The 19,458-nt window shown below is 36.2% G+C and overlaps 3 protein-coding genes across 3 annotated transcripts; all 3 read right to left on the bottom strand.

Moving 5' to 3' along the window:
- Positions 1-412: 412 nt before the first annotated feature.
- LOC131594161 (hydroquinone glucosyltransferase-like) lies at positions 413-1,828 on the bottom strand. The gene has a single exon (XM_058866254.1). The coding sequence runs from the start codon at positions 1,826-1,828 to the stop codon at positions 413-415; it is 1,416 nt and encodes a 471-aa protein (XP_058722237.1).
- A 4,898-nt stretch (positions 1,829-6,726) lies between these two features.
- Positions 6,727-8,586, bottom strand: LOC131596515 (hydroquinone glucosyltransferase-like). The gene has a single exon (XM_058869182.1). The coding sequence runs from the start codon at positions 8,225-8,227 to the stop codon at positions 6,818-6,820; it is 1,410 nt and encodes a 469-aa protein (XP_058725165.1). The 5' UTR covers positions 8,228-8,586; the 3' UTR covers positions 6,727-6,817.
- Positions 8,587-8,730: 144 nt separating this feature from the next.
- Positions 8,731-14,644, bottom strand: LOC131596514 (vacuolar protein-sorting-associated protein 11 homolog). Its single transcript, XM_058869181.1, has 5 exons — positions 14,126-14,644; positions 13,355-13,528; positions 12,889-13,212; positions 11,029-12,789; positions 8,731-9,660 (listed from the first exon to the last, which is right to left on the bottom strand). Exons 1-5 carry the CDS (start codon positions 14,378-14,380, stop codon positions 9,271-9,273), a joined length of 2,904 nt encoding a protein of 967 aa, XP_058725164.1. The 5' UTR covers positions 14,381-14,644; the 3' UTR covers positions 8,731-9,270.
- Positions 14,645-19,458: the final 4,814 nt, after the last annotated feature.

The raw sequence follows: 19,458 nt of genomic DNA, 5'->3' as shown, positions 1-19,458 counted from the left end.
CAAAATCCAAAACATACAAATGACATTTCGACACAACAACTATATGTTGTATTTGACTCTGTCTAATACAGCTAACTCTAATCAACTATCTTAACTATGTCGACTCCAATTGCTTCGACTCTATAGAACACAACATTGTCAAACATAAACTTGCTGAAACCATAAATTACATCTTCTAACATACCTCTGCAACTACATTGCAGCTATAATTTTCTTTATTTTTTTCTAATAATTAGAGTTCATAAGGTTTACATTGTTACCAACAATATATATAATACTATACTCAACTTTCAATAATAACTATAAAGCCTCCATCAACCCCAGTTACTTATTCTTAATAATATGGACTAGTCATACTCAACACAATACAATGATTACTCCCTAACCAAAAGATTCTATAAAACTTGGTTTCCTATGCCAAATTTCTCAACTTATGTGCTAACTGAGAAATGGTCTTTGTAGACGATCCATCTTCTTTAAGAGCAGAATTAGCAGCCTCTTTCAATTCATTGATCCTTAATCTGCGTAATTTCTCGCATTCTTCGCCTTCCATGAGACACTTGATCAACTCAGAAATTTCCACCTTTTCGACAATGCCATCTTCACGAACTTTTGGCCTCAGTCCCACTTTCAGACCCTCACTCAGCAAAACTGCATTCATTCTCTGTTCAGCAAACAGTGGCCATGCAATTAGTGGCACGCCATGCACCACACTCTCAAGAATTGAATTCCAACCACAGTGACTCAAGAACCCACCCACTGACCCATGACTAAGGATTCGAACCTGCGGTGCCCATGATGGAATAACCATTCCTTGCTCCTTAGTTCTCTCCAAAAACCCGGACGGTAAAAACCGCGACGTGTCGATATCATCCTCTACTGAAAGATATGCATCACTAGCTGAACTACTTGGTGGTCTGAAAACCCATAAAAATTTATGATCACTCAATTCCAAGCCCAAAGAAAGCTCAACAATTTGTTCCTGTGAAAGTGTACCACCACTCCCAAAAGAAATATACAAAACGGAACAAGGTTCTTGTTTATCTAACCATGTCAGATATTCAATTCCGCCATGACGATTATCATCCGATTCTATTCTTGTTTGGATAATCGGTCCAACAGGATACACCTTAGAGTTCCAAGTTCCTTCTTCTGTCAATGCTTCTATGGGACCTTTTTCAAATTCTAGGAAGGTATTGATAAGTATCCCATCAACAGAACAGAATTTTTCAACACGTTGGAGTAAGAATCTGTAAGATTGATTTGATCTATCTTGAGCTTGAGAAACAAGATCACGACCATGAATTGGTACACAACCAGGTACTTGAATAGGTTCATGCAAATCTCTGTACTCACATGATGTTTCCTCATCCAATTTGAGCAAATGGAAGTAGGTAGCTAGAGCAGTAGCTGAAGGAGGGAAGTAAACATAGGACAACATGTTGAACTCCTTAGCAAAATCTAGTGCTTGAGTACATATAGAATCAACCACCAGTGCAACATGGGGAGTCCTTAAAGTTAACGAGTTCAAAGCCTGGTGTATAGATGGGAGAGAGAGTTTCACTGTGAGGTAAAGTTTGCTTTCTAAGGTAGATTCTTGTGGCAGGTCGTTGGGATTCACAGGTGGGAGAAAAGTGTAGTTGATGTTTGATGGAAGAGTTTGAAGGAATGAGTTTGAGGCAGTTGAGGGTGAGCCAAGTGTGGGAATGATGCATGTGACATGAAAGTCTGGATGGAGTTGAACAAGTAGCTTGGAGAATTGAAGAATAGAAACTAAGTGGCTGTACCAAGGACCTGGAACAATGGCAATGTGAAATGTTTTCTCCATGAAAGTTTGTGGAAAAGTTCACAATGCAGCAGGTTGATGAATGCTTGCTTTTGTTCTGTGAAATGTGAAAAGAAAAACAACAAATGAAGCTTCTCTAACTATAGCATGCACGAGAAACACGCATAGTAGTGGTACTAAAAATCAACGTACGGGTATATACTGTGACGCACGCATAAAGATCTGGTAAGTACACATTAGAATCACAACAGAAATATGGGTGCATCTCAATCTGATTTGCACGTGCAAAGATTTAATATAAAAATAAATTATTCAATTGACAACAAAATAAGTACCATAAAAATTTAAATAATAATACACTATTTATTCACTTTTCTAAAAAATACCTTTAGTATTTTTTTTCTTGGTTTCACTTATAATAATACACTTTTTTAATTTTGTTTTAAATATCATTAAATTTCTATATCTACGATAAATATCAATCAGGATTCAACAACATTTATCAATAGAGCTAAATTTGTTGTGCACATATACTAAAGTTGCTTGTCCAATATAGTATTGAAAAATAGCAGAAATTAATTAAAAATGTGCGTGAGAGTGTGGAGTTCATCAATCAGTCTGAATTAAGGTTGCAAATTTTTTGAAAAATAGTTCAACAAGTAAAGCTTGGGGGTAAAAAATCAATTCTTGATTTCTCTACTCATTGAAACTCCATCTATCAAATATTGTCAGTTGCAATGCAGTTCAAAGAAGTCTTCTCTCGTTTTAAGATCGAGAATCAAGCTATACAATTCTTTCAGATGATAATGATTGGAAAAATTTTCCAAATTGCTAAAAATATTCAATGTAGTTATAAATATTATTTCTGGTAGTAAATATCTAACTGCTAACTTATATCTCACTGAGATGTTTCAAATCAAGTAAGTGTTAGATAAAATTGTTCAAGATGAATAAAATTTTACAAAAGAAATGGAAAAAGTGACAAAGGAAAAGTCATTTTCATTAATTTAATCATGTAATCTTTTTGTGATATAATTTGTTTTGTGATATATTGTTGATAAAAACCATGATGGTGTAACATAGCGTGTCATGGTCTTTATGTGTTGGAGTTTATATATACGAGTTTAATTCGTTTGAAAAATATCATCTTGCATTTTGCTAGTTGTCCCTTCCGTATTAATTATGGCAGTAAAGCTGATTTAGAGGAGTAAGGATCCTCTCCATTTCTCAGAAGAAATGGAGGTGTCCATTACTATAGTTTTGGTGTATAAATGTGTAATTAATGTCACCACTTTTAAAAATACGTGCATTTATATTATTTATTTTCTTGAAAACTATAGTAATGGACACCTCCATTTCTTTTGAGAAATGGAGAGGATCCTTACTCGATTTAGAGTCATCCTTTTTAGAAACATAATGGCATTTGCTTAAATAACATGTGTAATGAAGGTTGCAAGTGGTGTAATCATTTTATGATAGGAAAGTATCAAATTTTTAGTAGTTTTTGGTGTATTATTGAATTAAATTTGTAAGGTTCCTAAATATTTAGATGAGGTTGTGGATTTTTTAAACAAATTTAAATTCTAATTGAGTAGTTTTTGAATTAGACTTTCAAATGTATCCCTTGAAAATTATGCAGTTCTTGAATTAGTAGATTTTTTAGACAGTTAAATTTCAATCTTATAATTTTTATTTTATTTCAATTTTTTTTAAAAGAATATTAATTTAAAATGTTAAATATATATAAAAAATAGACTTTAAAAATAGCTTTTAAGTTCGTGAAGAAAGCGAGCTGAACATAACGAGTTGAAGCATTTTGTTCGTCAACTTATAACGAGTCAAATTCGAGCTTAAAAATAAATTGTGTCGAACTCGAACCGAGAATTTAGCTGAACCAATTCTTAAGAGTCGAGCCGAAATGAGGCGAGTTCGACTCGACTTGACTCATTTCTAGCCCTTGTCTTATCAAATAAATCGAAATACATAAATATATTATATTAATATATGAGAAAATTATAAATTTTACTCAAAACAAAATAATTTAAAAAATATAAGTACCACGAATACGATACGTATATCCGGTATGATTAGAAAATTTAAAATGAGTCCAACTCATCGGGCCGACACACGAGCTATATATTTTAACGCGGGTCGAGTCACAAAAAATCTTTAAAAACACTACCCTATCTTTTTGCCCCAACCAACCTGGCCTATATTTTCATGGGTCTGGCCAGGCCAGCCAAGCGGGCTTCGAACTGTTCCATTAAAAATAATTTTAGTTCATTTTCGTGAAAAAGATTGAGATGGAATATAATTGCATAAGTGTGGTTTCAATTGAAAAATAAAAGTCAAAGAGAATGGAGATATGTTTTCAAGATGATGTTATCAAATAATTGATTATAAGATGAAGAGAGAAGTTTGATATGTATTGAAGATAATATTAAGTTACTCTCTACTTTTACATAGATGTTTTTGTGATATTCATATATATGAATGTTGATTTGATGAATATTTTAAATATCACTTAACTAAATTTATGATTACTGTCTAGTTATGTTATGTAACTTGTGTTCATTACATCCCGTTTTATAAATTTAAAACTGTAATATTGAAATAAGAGTCAGGTCGGGTTGGCCCAATGGGTCGCATGGCCCATTAGAAATTGAGTTTGACTCGTTTTTTATTGTCCATGAAGTAATCGGGTCTATCCACTTCAACCCATTTATATATTTTAGCCCACCGGGCCGAAGCGAGTTGGATCGGGCGGCCCATTTGACAACTTTAGGTATGATATGTGCCAAAAAAATTAAGAGGTTGATTAATTTAATGAGCTGACACATCTCTCTCTATCTATCTATCTATCTATCTCTGTAACTAGAACTAGTACTAAAATCAAGGATACATGTCCCGGTGATGATGGCTTTTGCGACTCCGACGTGGTGGAAGAGGTGGACCTGCAAGATTAGCACTCTAACGCTAAAGTTAGTTAGTGAGATAAGTGGAGGGGAGAAATAGTTTTGAAAAAATGAATCTCATATCTATTTTGGCGCGAAATAAAAGTATTTATAGGGTGAAAAGATTGGGTTTTCCCAACCCTATCTTAGGTCTTTTCCTTGGTTCAAAACAATTTCCCACAGGCTTGTTATGTCGAGAGTCGTGGGAAGTCTTCAAAATTAGGTCAGACAATTTTATATCTTTATTCCCGTGTTGGGCAATGAAGAGGTTCTGGGGGCATCTATATTAAATGCTTGTCAAATCCTTGAAACGTTTCAATGACCACCTTACATGTGACTCTAGGTGCTCAGGCTAGGGTGTGGCACATCTACCTAGACCATTTGAGTGCAGTTAAGTGCATTTGTTTCCTCGATGAGGAATTTTGGCTGACAGCTCCAATAAAAGGGGTCGAGACAAATATCCTTTCATTGAGAGTGATGGAAAAAGGATGAAGACTTTTCTGATTCTCGGTCCGCTAGGATTTCCCTGGAGGTTCCTGACGTTGTGTTTGCCAAGGTTTCAAATGTTTTATCCTCTAAGATCCCTCGGACTTTGCAAGAAGTGCACAAGTCCTTATTGGAGCAGGATGTTTCCTATGTCCAAAATCTTTTTTATACAGGAAAGATGGAATTTATGGTCAAGACAACATATCATTTGTTTTGCCGGGCTTCCATGCTGACCCTGGCTGCCGCTGGACGAGGGAACCTGCTCAAGCCTGGTGACCTTCTTAAGGAAAAGGAGCAGTGGAAGAGTGTAGTGATATATTTGTAAAAAACCTAGTAACAGCGCGGTAGTGATCATCCTCAAGAGGGGTGACGCCCATAAGTCGTCCACTACTAAGAACTTCCTCAGCCTAAGTGCCTCCTTCTCGCCCAATCAAGGGAAACGTGAGAAAAGACATGTTTCTGTCAGAGATGGTTATCCTTCCCAAAAAAACCCTAGGCCTATGAGCCTATATAAATACCTTTCCCCCTCAAGGGAGGAGAGAGATCATTATACCCTTAGTATACACGCTTAAGCATAGAGCTTCTCACCTAACGTCAGTCTGCTCCCTCCATAGCCAAACATCATCGCCAAACAGGATCTCTCACCACCGTGAGAAAGCCTTAACCACCTTTAAACTACAAAGGCCTTTAATTATCCCCTATCTGCGTAGTGATACCACGCACTTTTGTACTTTTTAACAAGCACAACTCACCGTGGGGTTCAAACTAATTTGGATCACAACTTCTTTATTACCATCCTCTCCATTTTCCCCTGAGGACGTCCAACAAAACCCCACACTCCATGGTCAGCACCATCATTAAAGGTTTTGCCGACAAAGGAAGTTTCAACTCCTCCCAGAGAAATATGTCATACTAGTGCACATCTTGAACGTAATATCTCTGGATTCTCCAAAATGGCACGGAGAGAATAAAAAACCAACAAGTTCTTTTCTAGCAGTAACGGCGTTGAAATTCTCGTTTACGATAACTACCTTGCTTTTGAAGCCATGAAATTGTTATTGAGACTATGATTGTAATTGGGATGAGGAGGATCAAAGGGTTTATGCTAGTGATGTAGCACACCAACGTTGGTGGAAATTTCATGATGGAATGGACAAGTTATAAGGTTTTTGTAGGTTGACAAGACAGCGTAGGACTGAGTTGAATTGGGAAAGAAGATCTAGGAAGATAGGATCACTTGATTATCGTTGGAAGATTAATGTTACCGATCCTAGAAAATCGGGATCTCTTCTGATAGATTAGATTGTTGTACAAATTCATATTTGTTTTCCTTTTTTTTCTTCATTTATTTTCCTTACTCTTCATATATTTTATGACTTCATGTGAAGAGCTTTTTCTTGCAGATTATTTATGTGTAAATAGATTAACTTTTGATTCATTGAAATCATGTTTTTTTTTTAGGTAAAGAATGTGATGATGATAAATGGCATAAGAATGAGATGATGATAATGTAAGTATTTAGAATATAAATTACTACAGCAGCACAATGATTACTCCCTAACCAAAAGATCCTATGATAAAACTTGGTTTCCTATGCCAAATTTCTCAACTTATGTGTTAATTGAGCAATGGTTTTTGTAGATGATCCATCTTCTTTAAGTGCAGAATTAGCAGCCTCTTTCAATTCATTAATCCTTTTGCGTAATTTATCGCCTTCTTCTCTTTCCATGAGACGCTTGATCAACTCAGAAACTTCAACCATTTCCACAAGGCCATTTTCATGAACTTTTGGCCTCAGTCCCACTTTTAGACCCTCACTCAGCAAAACAGCATTCATTCTCTGTTCCCCAAACAGAGGCCATGTGATTAGTGGCACACCCTGCATCACACTCTCAAGAATTGAATTCCAACCACAGTGACTCAAGAACCCACCAACTGATTTGTGACTAAGGATTTGAATCTGGGGTGCCCATGATGGAATAACCTTTCCTTGCTCCTTGGTTCTCTCCAAGAACCCAGATGGTAAAAAAAGCAAAGGGTCGATATCATTCTCTGCTGAAAGATATGCATCACTAGCTGAACTACTTGGTGCTCTGAAAACCCATAAGAATTTATGATTACTCAATTCCAAACCTAAAGATAGTTCTACAATTTGTTCCTGTGAAAGTGTACCACCGCTCCCAAAAGAAACATACAAAACTGAACAAGGTTGTTGTTTATCTAACCATGTCAAACATTCCATGCCATTGCTATTATAATCAGATTCTGTTCTTGTTTGGATAATGGGTCCAATAGGATAGACAGCAGGGTTGCCACTTCCTTCTTCTGTCAATGCTTCTATAGGACCTTTTTCAATTTCTAGGAAGCTATTAATAAGTATCCCATTAGCAGAGAAGAATCTGTTTAGACGTTGGAGTAAGAATTTGTATGACTGACTTGATCTATCTTGAGCTTGATCGAAGAGATCCCGACCATGAATTGGTACACAGCCGGGTACTTGAATAGCATCTGGCAGATCTCTGTACTCACATGATGTTTCCTTATCCAATTTGAGCAAATGAAAGTAAGTAGCTAAAGCAGTGGCTGCTGGAGGAAAGTAAACATAGGACAGCATGTTGAATTCCTTAGCCAAATCTAGAGCTTCGGCGGATAGAGAATCAACCACCAGTGCCACAGGGGGGGTCCTTAAAGTTAAGGAGTTCAAAGCCTGATGTAAAGATGGTAGAGAGAGTGTCACTGTGAGCTGGATTTTGCTTTCTAAGGTAGATCCTTGTGGCAGGTCCTTGGGATTCACAGGTGGAAGAAATGTGTAGTTGATGTTTGATGGAAGAGTTTGAAGGAATGACTTTGAGGCAGTTGAAGGTGAGCCAAGTGTGGGAATGATACATGTGACATGGAAATCTGGATGGAGTTGAACAAGCAGCTTGGAGAATTGAAGAATAGAGACTAAATGGCTGTACCAAGGACCTGGAACAATGGCAATGTGAACTGTTTTCTCCATCAAAATTTGTGGTTAAGTTCACAGTGCACAAGGTAGATGGTATCTTTTGTTCTGTGAGTTGTGAAAAGAAAAACAACAACTACAGCTCAGCTTGCGTTTGTTTGTATAATATGGATATAATGATACGTGTCATAATTTTAAGAGGTTGATTAATTGACTGAGTTGGACCCCACTCAATCTTACAATATTGGCTTTTATGGATAGAGCTGACAAAATTTTATAAACACTTAAAATGTCATGTTTCTCTAGACAATGTGAGAGTAAATCTATCCCTTCACAAGGCAATTCAAATGCTCGAATCCCAATGAACATGAAGCATAGCAATGTGGGAAACCCAGCAATAGGTTTAGAATAGACTACGGAACTATCTTAGAATTAGAATTTGAGATGCACTTAACTCAGTATTACAAAACCAATTTGTAATATAAGGGTTGTCTTATCTTTCTAGAGGAATATAATGCAAGTAATGTAACTTTTAACATAATAAAGAATTGGATACCAAATCAATAAAAACCAAAATCAATTGACTAACACAAACAGAGCTCAAATGGTTATTATTTCTCATGGCCTATGGAAGAATATAAATTAAAACCTTATCTGCATGATTTAAATCTGTCAAGAATAATACACACTTAAAAACAAGGAAAAGAAAAGTATCATTTGAATTTGGACCCAACAAACCTAACAACAACATCGCCTTTAATATTTATCTTATAATCCCTTCAAGGAGAGGCTGTCATGAAATTCTTCTGTGCAGATCCACACAACAAGTACCTTCATATCCTCTCGAAAAATTTGATACTCTGGCATAACTTCTCTTGATGAATGAGCCGAGCCATTCGTGGGTGATATATATAACATATAACACCCAGCACATTACGAGAAAAAATATAAACTCAAGATTATGGAACTGGATAATAAGCAACAATAGTGGAGAAGTCGAAAAACCCTTAAAAATATTCAGACTCATCCAACATTTAGGAACCAACTTTTTAGTATGAATGTAGCAAAAAGCTGAAAGGAAGTGGCATATATAGTAAACCTCAGAAGCCACTGCTGGATGATGCATTTCCAGATCTAAGACCTGAAGTGGATCCATTGCTTGTTTTGCTGATAATCCCTTTTCCAAAATATTCAGCAATGACAGAAAACCCATCTTTGGAGCTCTTAACTTGCTGGAAAAACCTGTCCTGATCCTTAGAATTTGTCTCTAAATTTCTTTTCATTTCTAAGACAGACCTATATTCTGGGGCACACTCGGGGCATTCTTTTTCATTATCACCAAGGCACCGCAAATGGAATGAGTGCATGCACATGAAATGCACAGCGGGAAGATCTAGGGTAAAAGTGCATGCCGTGCACTTGCTAAGCTGAAAAATCCTTGCATTTGTCCTGAGATCTTGAATCTCCTTCCTCATTGTCTGGGTGTCTTCCTGCACGGAGAGAATACTTTATAAAAATCCTTCCATGCTGTTTATAGGAAAAATAGTAAATAACTAAGATAGTACAATTAGCACGGCCAACTTGCATTAGGCAAGGATAGTTTGAAAGATATATTAAGATTATTTAAGAAATATTTACTAACAAATTAGTTAAAAGAGATTATCGCTTCTAATAAGACTATATCTTGTGTTTACAAATTTATCATCCCTAAACACTAATCTGCATCCCTAAAAGAGAAAATAGTGACAACTTCCGTTCGCGCGAATTATAAACATCTGGCTTGCTTTATAACATATGGAGATGCAGACTATAGCAGAACACATGTGTCTGCTTCACAATAAATGGCCAGAACCACCAAATGGTCAATGCTCTAATTTTGAACTAAGTGTTTTGCATTCCTTCGCTTAAGTATGAAAAATTCCAAAATCTCCACTTTTTGTTCAATATCCAAAATCCTATTCATATTCAATTACGAGGAAATGATCCAACAGTATCAGAAAGAGTTTAGGGAAGAGAAAAATGTGATTATGTGAGATATGTGATGGAATCCAAGCTGCCTGAGTTACAAAAGATCAAACACTTGCTGTGTATTTTTATAGTAGACTCTTAATCCTAATTAAATAAGGAACAAATAAGAGAATAGGGAAACCATCCCTAAGAGATCACTATGATAACATAAACTATTCTAAAATGCCATATTGGTATTAAGAAATATTTTTCGTCTATTCTAGACCTAGTACTTTCTCTAGAGCTAAAGCTTACTAAAAGAGAATAAACTAAAAATATAACTTAGTCACAACAACAAGACAAGGATTAAAACCAACGTCAGACTACATCTGAATTTCAAGAAAGGAATTTAATAGACAAGGACAGACAGCATTAGGAGTTAGAGATAGCGTGAGGGCTAGACCTTTCTAGGATAGGAGATGGACTAGACAGCATTGCATATCTAGGAAGACCAGAATCCAAGTTTCAATATACAATTTTAAAATGTATATTTTGTCTTTAAGATATACAAGGATAAGAAACAATTTCAAAACAACAGTGATAAATGTCGAAGGTACTATCCATATGATTTTGGATCATTCATGTTAGTCACAATTCTAAAATGCCTCTAGTTATTTTTGGTTAATAACTTTTCAAAATCAGTGCTTTTGATGAAGCACCATTTCAATTTTCAAGTTAACATTCCTGCTGGACTTCTTCATAACTAAACCATAATCTTATCGGCTATCGGTGTCTATTGTAAAGAAAGCACCACACTTCTGTCAAAATTGCCGAATCCACTATGAGACAAATACCTAAGCTATTAAATAAAGTTAAGATCAAACCACGTGCTTAAGAAAAAAAAATCCAACCTGATATTTATCAATAGCTTGTCGGTCCTCTTCAATCATCTTTGATTCCTGCTCAAGCTTCCGTGCAATGTAATCTTTGATCACAGAAAGTGTGAGGCAGGGATTTTTTGATAGAGTTTGAAGGACAATTATGGGGGGCAAAATATCATCTCTCTCAATGTAATTCAAAACTTCTTTTACTTCTTTGGAGCAATCTTCTCCAAGCTCACCAAAATATTTTAGTACATCTTCCCAAAGAGATGGATCCCCTCCTTTAACTGAATCACCCAGTCTTTTGCAGCACGCAATTAATCCCTCGTGATCGTGCGCTTGCATATAGCAAGTGATTACTTCCTTATAGAGTTTCATCTTTTCATACAAATACAAGAGCCCATCTCTGAATGCATTCATTTCACATAATATAATGGCTAAATCAACATCATAAAGCGGGTGTTCTGTCTCTGGCGGCCATGCGCTCTTAAGCATGTGTAGACCCTTTTTACGCCTTTCACGACGACCCTTATCCTTGTCTGAACTTTTGTGATCAGCAATAGTTCCATTGGTTTGGGCACTTGAATTCGAAAGTTTTCCTGATGCTCCATTAAGGAAATCTGAACCCTCGTTAGATTGTGATACTGAAGGAAAGTTCAATTCATTGGATATATACAACTCTAAGAGGGTATTGTTAATCTCCACCTGAGCAGGTGAGTCCTGCACCTTGTTTGTATATTTTTCAAGAAAATCCATAAGGGAATGAGGGTAATGAACGAAGATGCTGAGAAAATCAACAGGAGATGGCAACATAGACACATACACACCATTTGACTGTCCTCTTTTGTCACCCTCATCTGTGCAAAGCCTAATGAGAATCTCAATTGTCTCCAGTGGCTTGTGCTCTATCAGAATTTTACCATACTCCTTTATTGTCATCCCTGCTTGACTTGATTCCAGACTAGAAATATATTCCAAAGCCTCTTCATAATTACCAAGATCTTCAAGCAAGATCTTCAAGTACCATTCATGCCTCCCTGCTTTCTTTGCAACATACATTGCATGCTCATGGTAATTGGCAGCACGGCAAACCCTGATTGCTGTTTCCACATCGAACTTAAGTTCCCCAATGCTATCTTCACTTTTGATAAATAGGTTTAATTTTTCAACATCTTTCAATTTGGTGTAACAGTTTAATAGAAGTGTGGTGTGATCTTTAGAAGCAAGACCCTTCTCATGTAGCTTTTCCAAGTAATTTGTGAGGTTGTAGATTCTTTGAGCATCCAGAAACTTCTGTATCACATAAGAAGGTTCAAGGTGACCAATAGTATGTATATACTGGGACATTGCCTCATCATAGTCTTGCTTGCTGTATAGGTGATCACCGTATTTTCTCAGAACTTCAGAAGTAGCTGCAGCATCTGCTTGTTGAGTCTGAACAAGATTAATTGCTACTGTATATAGGTTTTTCTTGAATAACATGTCTAACTTGCTTTCCATATCCTTTTCCCCAATAGATAAAGCTGATTTGTCCTTCATTATGAGTATGATGTTACCCCATTCATAGAGCATATGTGAAACTTCTTTAACCAGTGCACTGTGGGCTATTAAACGATTCTTCAGGTCATAGATATTGAAAGTATGCTTTCCTGTTCTTTGATCTGCAATAACACACAAGAGGTATCCGCGGAACCATCCTACCAATTTCTTTTCTCCTTCAAAAGCCCAACAAGGACCACGCCCATCAACTTCATAAAAATATACTGCCTCTGGCCGACCAATTATAAACTCCTGTTAATGTTAATATACATATACATTCAGCATTCAGCAAGGATATGCATACAATAATATATAAAAATATACTGAGAGATGGGAACAAAGGCTGCATACAGAACGGTCACTCATTGCAACGCTGTTTATACCACACCCAATCTGATCAAGGGTTTGCCTCCTTGGTGGTTGATCATGCAATGAAAACAAGCTCACAGAATTTGGGGTTGCCGCAAACAACTGAAGTGATTGACCATCAACCTTAAACCCAAGACCAGTGACCGAGGAAAGAGTTTTGTCTGAATGGTTTTCCACTTGAAGCTTGAAACGGGTGATACGCTCCCGTGCAATATCTCCTTTAATGCAGTAAATAGAACCATTGTCTAAGCCAATCGCTATAAGTAGTATAGGAGGCACTTCCTCTAAGACAATAAAAGATGTAATCTGCAGTACGCCGTAGTTCCAAGGTCATTAGAAAGAAGGTTAGAAATAATCAAACTATGTTACTAACCAGATTTATCATTATCATACGGATATAATTTCTCTAAAGATAAAGAGTAACAAGAATGCATAGTAGAGTCATTACCTTTGCCTCGGGAAACTGATTAGTGAATATCCGCAATATCCCAACACAATCCGGACTCGCCGTGCTCGTACTTTCAGATTGCATCTTATCTAAGTCAAAAACCTTCAGGCACAGAGGTGATTGCTGGGCAGCAAGCTGTTCATCCTCCCCAACCGTTACCAGGAAGTTGCGTTGCTGGTTAATCAACAAACAAAAACACACTATTTTAAGTTCAAATCAAGATGCTGGAAAACATTTAAACTACAAAAGAACATCAATCCTTTCTTTTAAACCAAAACATAGGCACTCATGTAGGCACACACACATACATATATATGGTACTACACAGAGTCGTCTCATGTTTTTGTAGGCCTTGCATAAGTTAGCTGCAATTTAACCAATTTAACGCTGTAAATATTTAAAAAGACCCTATTTAGCCATAACTTTGACAAATTGTGGGCATGTGCTCTGCACGCCCTCAAAGACGGTCCTGGTACTAAACCTCAGGATTCTTTCACCAATTTGCACAATACCAACAATGAAAAATGGGATTTTGGATGATTCTAATAAATGAAGCAATATTCTCAGGAAAAAAAATGAAACAATCAACAGATACTCAAATTAAAACAAGTAAAAATAACCAATCAAAATCAAATACCCAAAACAATTCCAAAACTGAAGCAATCAATCAAAGTCTAGCACTATCGTTTTGATTTCTACTTTTTACAACTAAACAAAACCCACGTACATACCCAATTTCCCCCAAAAAAAAAATTGAAAAACTGAAAGAACCTTGAGCTGTTGAAGAAACAGAACCGAAGAAGAGTGAGGTTGAAAACTATAATTGAACTTGAGTCCTCGATCGAACAAGCAAACGGTGCCATCATCAAAACCAGTTACCACCTTACCCCTTCCACTCGAACAGCACTCAATTTTCCTCTCCTTTTTTACTTTCTCATTGGTGTCATCTTCTTGTTGTTCCTCTGGAATCATGCATTTTGCGACGTACTTCTCCTCGAAGAATTCGAACTTCCGCCACTGATACATCGCGATTCACGATCGATCGGAATCGAATTCTTCACAAAAATGGGGTTTCGATCATGTCATGTCAGAAATCTTCACGCGTAATTGTTTTGCCGAATTTACATGCGATTGTTGAAGCAGTCTCAAATTTGCGAGAAAAGGGTGTGTTTGGTATGAGAGGAATGCATAAGAGAGAACCAGCTGCGAGAGAAGTAGGGAAGAGAAACACTCGATTTTCCTCGGAAATTTGCGAAGAAAGAAGATGGAGAAAGTTTGTTTCCACTTTTGCCCCTGAAATTAGACAAACACTATTAGTGTTTTGGAACCGAACTAGACCGGCCGGTTGGACCGGTTCTATTGAAAACCGGAGTGACTCTTGATGTTATGTAATGCATTCATATATCGGAGAAAATATTAATTAACCAAAATGAAATAAGTAATGAATTTGATTCAATGAAGGGCAATCCATCTTGACTCATCCCTAAATAGAGATAAAAATATGTTAGGCAGGTCGACTTCTGACTTAATTTTAGATTTAGTTTTATATTTTGAGAGATACTTGGTGATTTTACTATCATCAATGTATTTTGGTAGTAATGTGATTTACTATAGGGGTGCGGGGCATCGCCCCGTCGGGGTCCAATGGGCAGAGCCCCTGGCGGGGTGCGGGGTAGCGCCCCGTTCGAAAAATTTTCTGAACAGTTGTACACTTTCCCAATAGACATGACCGTTTTTTCTGAACAGTTGTGTCTTTTCGGTTTCTGTTATTGATCTCCTATATAAGGAGTCATTTGGCCTCGATTTTGGTTACACGGAAAATAATACTTCCTCTCTACATTCCTGATTTGTTCTCTATTGTCAGAAACAGATTGCTCTTCGAGAATTATCCCCACAAAGATTTCGTGAACCTAGGCAAGAATAGGGTCGAAATACTTTGTTCGGAAAGTGTACGAACACGATTCTTTGAAGTTATCCAGGATTATCATACTGAATTTCTAACAGTACTCTTCTTCTCTTAAGGTTCTTTTGAGTTTAAATCTTTTTAAGTGCTAACAATTTTGTGTTGGATTAATCTATATGTAACACCCATATATAAATACATACATCAAAGCATATACATATACATGAATCCGAGTATTTGGTATTGAAAATACTTATAAGTTCCTAGTCAACACATTATACATATTAATGCCCAAAATACAAAGTTCTAACAACGGCATAATACATACAAGATGTTCAAAAGTAAATACTAAGAACTAGATCAACAATGATCACAAAAGAAAATCCACAACGGAAGCTTCGCCATGTCCAAAATAAGCATAAGGAATAAGGAAATCAAACTGCTTTCTCCTTACCCTTCGCGGAACCTGTAGTACCTGAAATCAATATATAATGGGGTGAGATAAAATATCTCAGTGAGTTCCCTATCCTATGGATCCTCTCGGCTTTACAAGGTTCTAATCTATAAGTCTCAAGTCATAAAAGAAACTAGACCTTGAGTTCTCACACTAACATTATATGGAATCATACTTAGAGTTCAACAACTCAAACACAAGATTACTAATCGGAAACCAATACCAAGGCATCCCCATATTCCCGTCCCCTTTCTACGTCTAGGAGGTGGCACGAGTCATGGATCCTTTGGAAAATCTTGACATACGAAATGGATTCGGACTCATGAGCCTTTCCCCATGAATCGTCACTTCACATGGCCCGTACACCATCACAAGTCTCTACCCGTAGGTTCCATTCGTACACAAAAGCGGGAATCAAACCTGCCAAGATTATTTGTGCCTCTCTGCACAGTGCCTCTCTGCACGAAGAATGCATGTTAGCATTCAAAAGAAAAATAAAGAAATAAAGAAAATACAACGGTTCTGATTAATACATCATACAATGGTGATCTCATCCTAGGTTTCTTTGTTAAGCTACACAACCTAACAATTCCTAGTTTCCTCACTTAACCTTTATTTACATAACAATGAAGTTATTCAAACCTCTCTGATATATATATATATAACAAAGGTTTACCAATCCACCTGCAATAGAACTCAACCAACAATTATAGAGTACACAAGCATCATACCAAAAGCATAACGTTCTCATGGTTCCGAACGAAAACCAACCCAAGTAATCAAGCAAATTCCTGACTCTCGATTAAACAATTCTCCTTTTGTTCCCAAAACCTACACTACTAGAAAGTACACGCTTCTAGCCTACTACTGCTTCGAACGGCGATTAAAACAGAGTTACGGTTCAAAAGTTACGATCGAAACAGCTAGGTCGCGCCGCGAACCCTCTGGCAGAAGCAAACCCTCATAATTTCAACAATGTTCGCGCCTCTAACTGATGTTTGCGCCGCCAACCTCTGGCAGTGGCAAGTCTCTAAGGATTCCCAAAATGTTCGTGCCGCGAACCCCTGTACGCGCCGCGTACTGAAGGCAGAATCAAAACCCCTAAAAACCTGCATAGTTCGCGCCGCGCAGCCCCGTTCTCGCCGCGAAGCGCGCGAGAACTGAGTTCTCAGCTCTGCTTCACACACAAAAATCCATGGTTCAAAACCATCTAAAACTATCCTAACCTGTTCCAGATCATATTAAAGCATAGATACAACCTATAGATGATATATTTATGGATTATAAGCACTTATTCATGAACATTGATGAATTTTGTCCAAGACCTAGTTTTCTCTATGAAATCCCTAATATCCAAACTTATGATTTCTCATCCACAATCAAATCTATAAGTTTCTAACTAGAACCCACCTCGATTATGAGTCGTTGATGTCGAAGATGAGTCGATTCGGCGGAGAAATGATGAAGATCCAAGCTTTCTTCTCCTTTCTCTTCTTGCTCCTCCTTCTCTCTACTTCTTCTCTCTAACTTCTCTTTTGTTGCAAAAAATGAAGAAGAAAACCAAAAAGGAAAAGATATAAGGAAATATCTTTAAGTTAACACTACTAACTTAATGTCCAAAAGTATCTCTAATGTACCAATTGATAAAACCTCAGTGTCAATTAATAACATTAGAGCATTTAATTTAATACGGGGTATTACACTATATATAGTTTTATACTTTTATTCTGGTTTTAAATGAGACATCGGTAAAGTAGACGGTCGGATTGATCCTCTTAGATTAGTCGGTCACAAGGTCGGACGGATATCAAGATTTCAGAAAAAACTTAACCTATTTCAAAACTTATTTTATTTCATATGAAGTGTAATAATCATCATTATACTCTATTAACCAAATTCTAATATTAAATTATAAAATATATGGAATATAACAAATAAAATTAGTCAATAGAGTGTAAAGACTGATTATTAGATTTCATATTTTAATGTCACAATTTGGTTAATATTATTTAATTTATTAGTTAATGAAGTACTAAATTTGGTTAATAAGTTATAAGTAAAATATTTGATTAACATCATACTTTTTTTATTAATGCAATAATAAAATTGGTAAATGGTAAACTTTATATTTGTGTTAACAAATATTTTTAAACATAAACTATTTTATTTATAAATATTATTATTTTATTTAAAATATATAAAAAATGAACAGTGCTTAATGCGAGTATTTGGATGTAGAATGTAGTGTTAGAATAGCATTATTCTAAGGTTAAATTATTAAATAGAATAATGATTTCATTATATATCATTTTGACATGGGATACATCTTATCATGTATTACGTCTCTCAACAATTTTGTGACATTGTAAGATTTATTATTCTTAATGAGGCAACAAGTTAGGGGGTTGATATCAAATAAGGCAATTTAGATGACAGTATTGTTACATCTACTATGTAAGCAGTTTAAAGTAATTAGGTGTGTTAGGATTGATGAACTAGAACGGAGCGGGGCGGAATGAAACATGGTAAAGCGGAATTTAATCGGGATTCTATCTATTGGTTGTGTTTTTTTTTTTTACAATTTGACGGAAGGAAATAGAACAAATTAGCTAAATCCATTGCATGCACCCCAAATTAGGTGGAATGAAAATAAAAAGGATTTGATGGAATGGATTCCATCACTGTCTATTCTTCTTCATCCATTATTTACATATGCAAACAATAGAATCTGATATACCACTTCATTTCATTCTGTCACATTACATCAATTCAAACATATCCTTAAGGTCAGACATACATTGTTACTCAAAGTTAGTTTATCAACAGGATGGTGGGGTCTTCTCAAGTCCAGCCAGTTCCTATGAAATAAGTTTCTTTTACTCTTTGTAATTTTCAACCTGGTATTTTTTTAACGACTAACCTAGAAGGACACCTAAGGGAAAATGGAACTTAAAACCAGGTTATACTTCAATTTAGACATGTATATAAGACAAGGAGATCGTCAGATGTAGTTGGAAAAATTGTTAGACATGTGACTCCACCATAATAGGGGTGAATTGTTGAAATTTGAAAAATGATAGTTTAAAACAAAAGTATTTTCATTTTCAGAGTACAACAACATTTTTAATAAAATGTTTGAAATAGTAGTGGAAAATCAATGTACATAAAATGTGCGAAAAATAAGGGAACATTGAAGACATCATAAATTTTAGAGGTTCGGTCTAAATGAAATAACATAATTCTCTCCCCAAGACTTGATCTTGAGAGTAATTAGTAATGCATATGAGCTTTTAAAAGGTTAAGCTCACGAACCACCTTATACAAGAAAAATGAAATTTCAAGTTAACTTACAACCAATCAACGAATAATGGACTGAAGCGATTAGTCTTCCTTTTAAATATAAACAAAGGTTTAAGCGGTTAGTCTCAAAGCTTAAACCAAGGTGGGGTTTTGAACTAATTATCCTTCGAATCGAATCAGGGTTTTATACGGGTTGACCACGAACTAATTTGAGATTTTACACTAGGCTAATCTCGAACCAAATCAGGGTTTTACACCGACTCACCACAAACCAAATTGAGCTTTTACATAGGCTGAGCTAATGAACTGAATCGACAACTTGATACTAAATCTCCAAACAAAGCTTTTAATAGTGACGCAGTCGGAAGCCGCCCAAAGGAATAGCAAGCGCCAAACCTTGAATGAAAACAGGGTTGCAAGCGCAAACCCTATAGATAAGCTCTGGAG

The sequence above is a fragment of the Vicia villosa genome, linkage group LG4 (genome assembly GCF_029867415.1).
Source record: "Vicia villosa cultivar HV-30 ecotype Madison, WI linkage group LG4, Vvil1.0, whole genome shotgun sequence".
NCBI lineage: Eukaryota > Viridiplantae > Streptophyta > Magnoliopsida > Fabales > Fabaceae > Vicia > Vicia villosa.
Note: the sequence above shows the minus strand (reverse complement) of the source record. Positions and strands in the feature narration are given on the sequence as shown.

What these genes read in the sequence shown, in the direction of transcription:
- LOC131596514 (XM_058869181.1), bottom strand. Translation starts at nt 14,380, where the DNA reads ATGTATCAGTGGCGGAAGTTCGAATTCTTCGAGGAGAAGTACGTCGCA. An exon ending in TGTTTCTTCAACAGCTCAAG is followed by an intron (nt 13,529 to 14,125) that starts GTTCTTTCAGTT and finishes TTGATTAACCAG; the next exon opens with CAACGCAACTTCCTGGTAAC. An exon ending in TTGCAATGAGTGACCGTTCT is followed by an intron (nt 12,790 to 12,888) that starts GTATGCAGCCTT and finishes TAACATTAACAG; the next exon opens with GAGTTTATAATTGGTCGGCC.
- LOC131596515 (XM_058869182.1), bottom strand. Translation starts at nt 8,227, where the DNA reads ATGGAGAAAACAGTTCACATTGCCATTGTTCCAGGTCCTTGGTACAGC.
- LOC131594161 (XM_058866254.1), bottom strand. Translation starts at nt 1,828, where the DNA reads ATGGAGAAAACATTTCACATTGCCATTGTTCCAGGTCCTTGGTACAGC.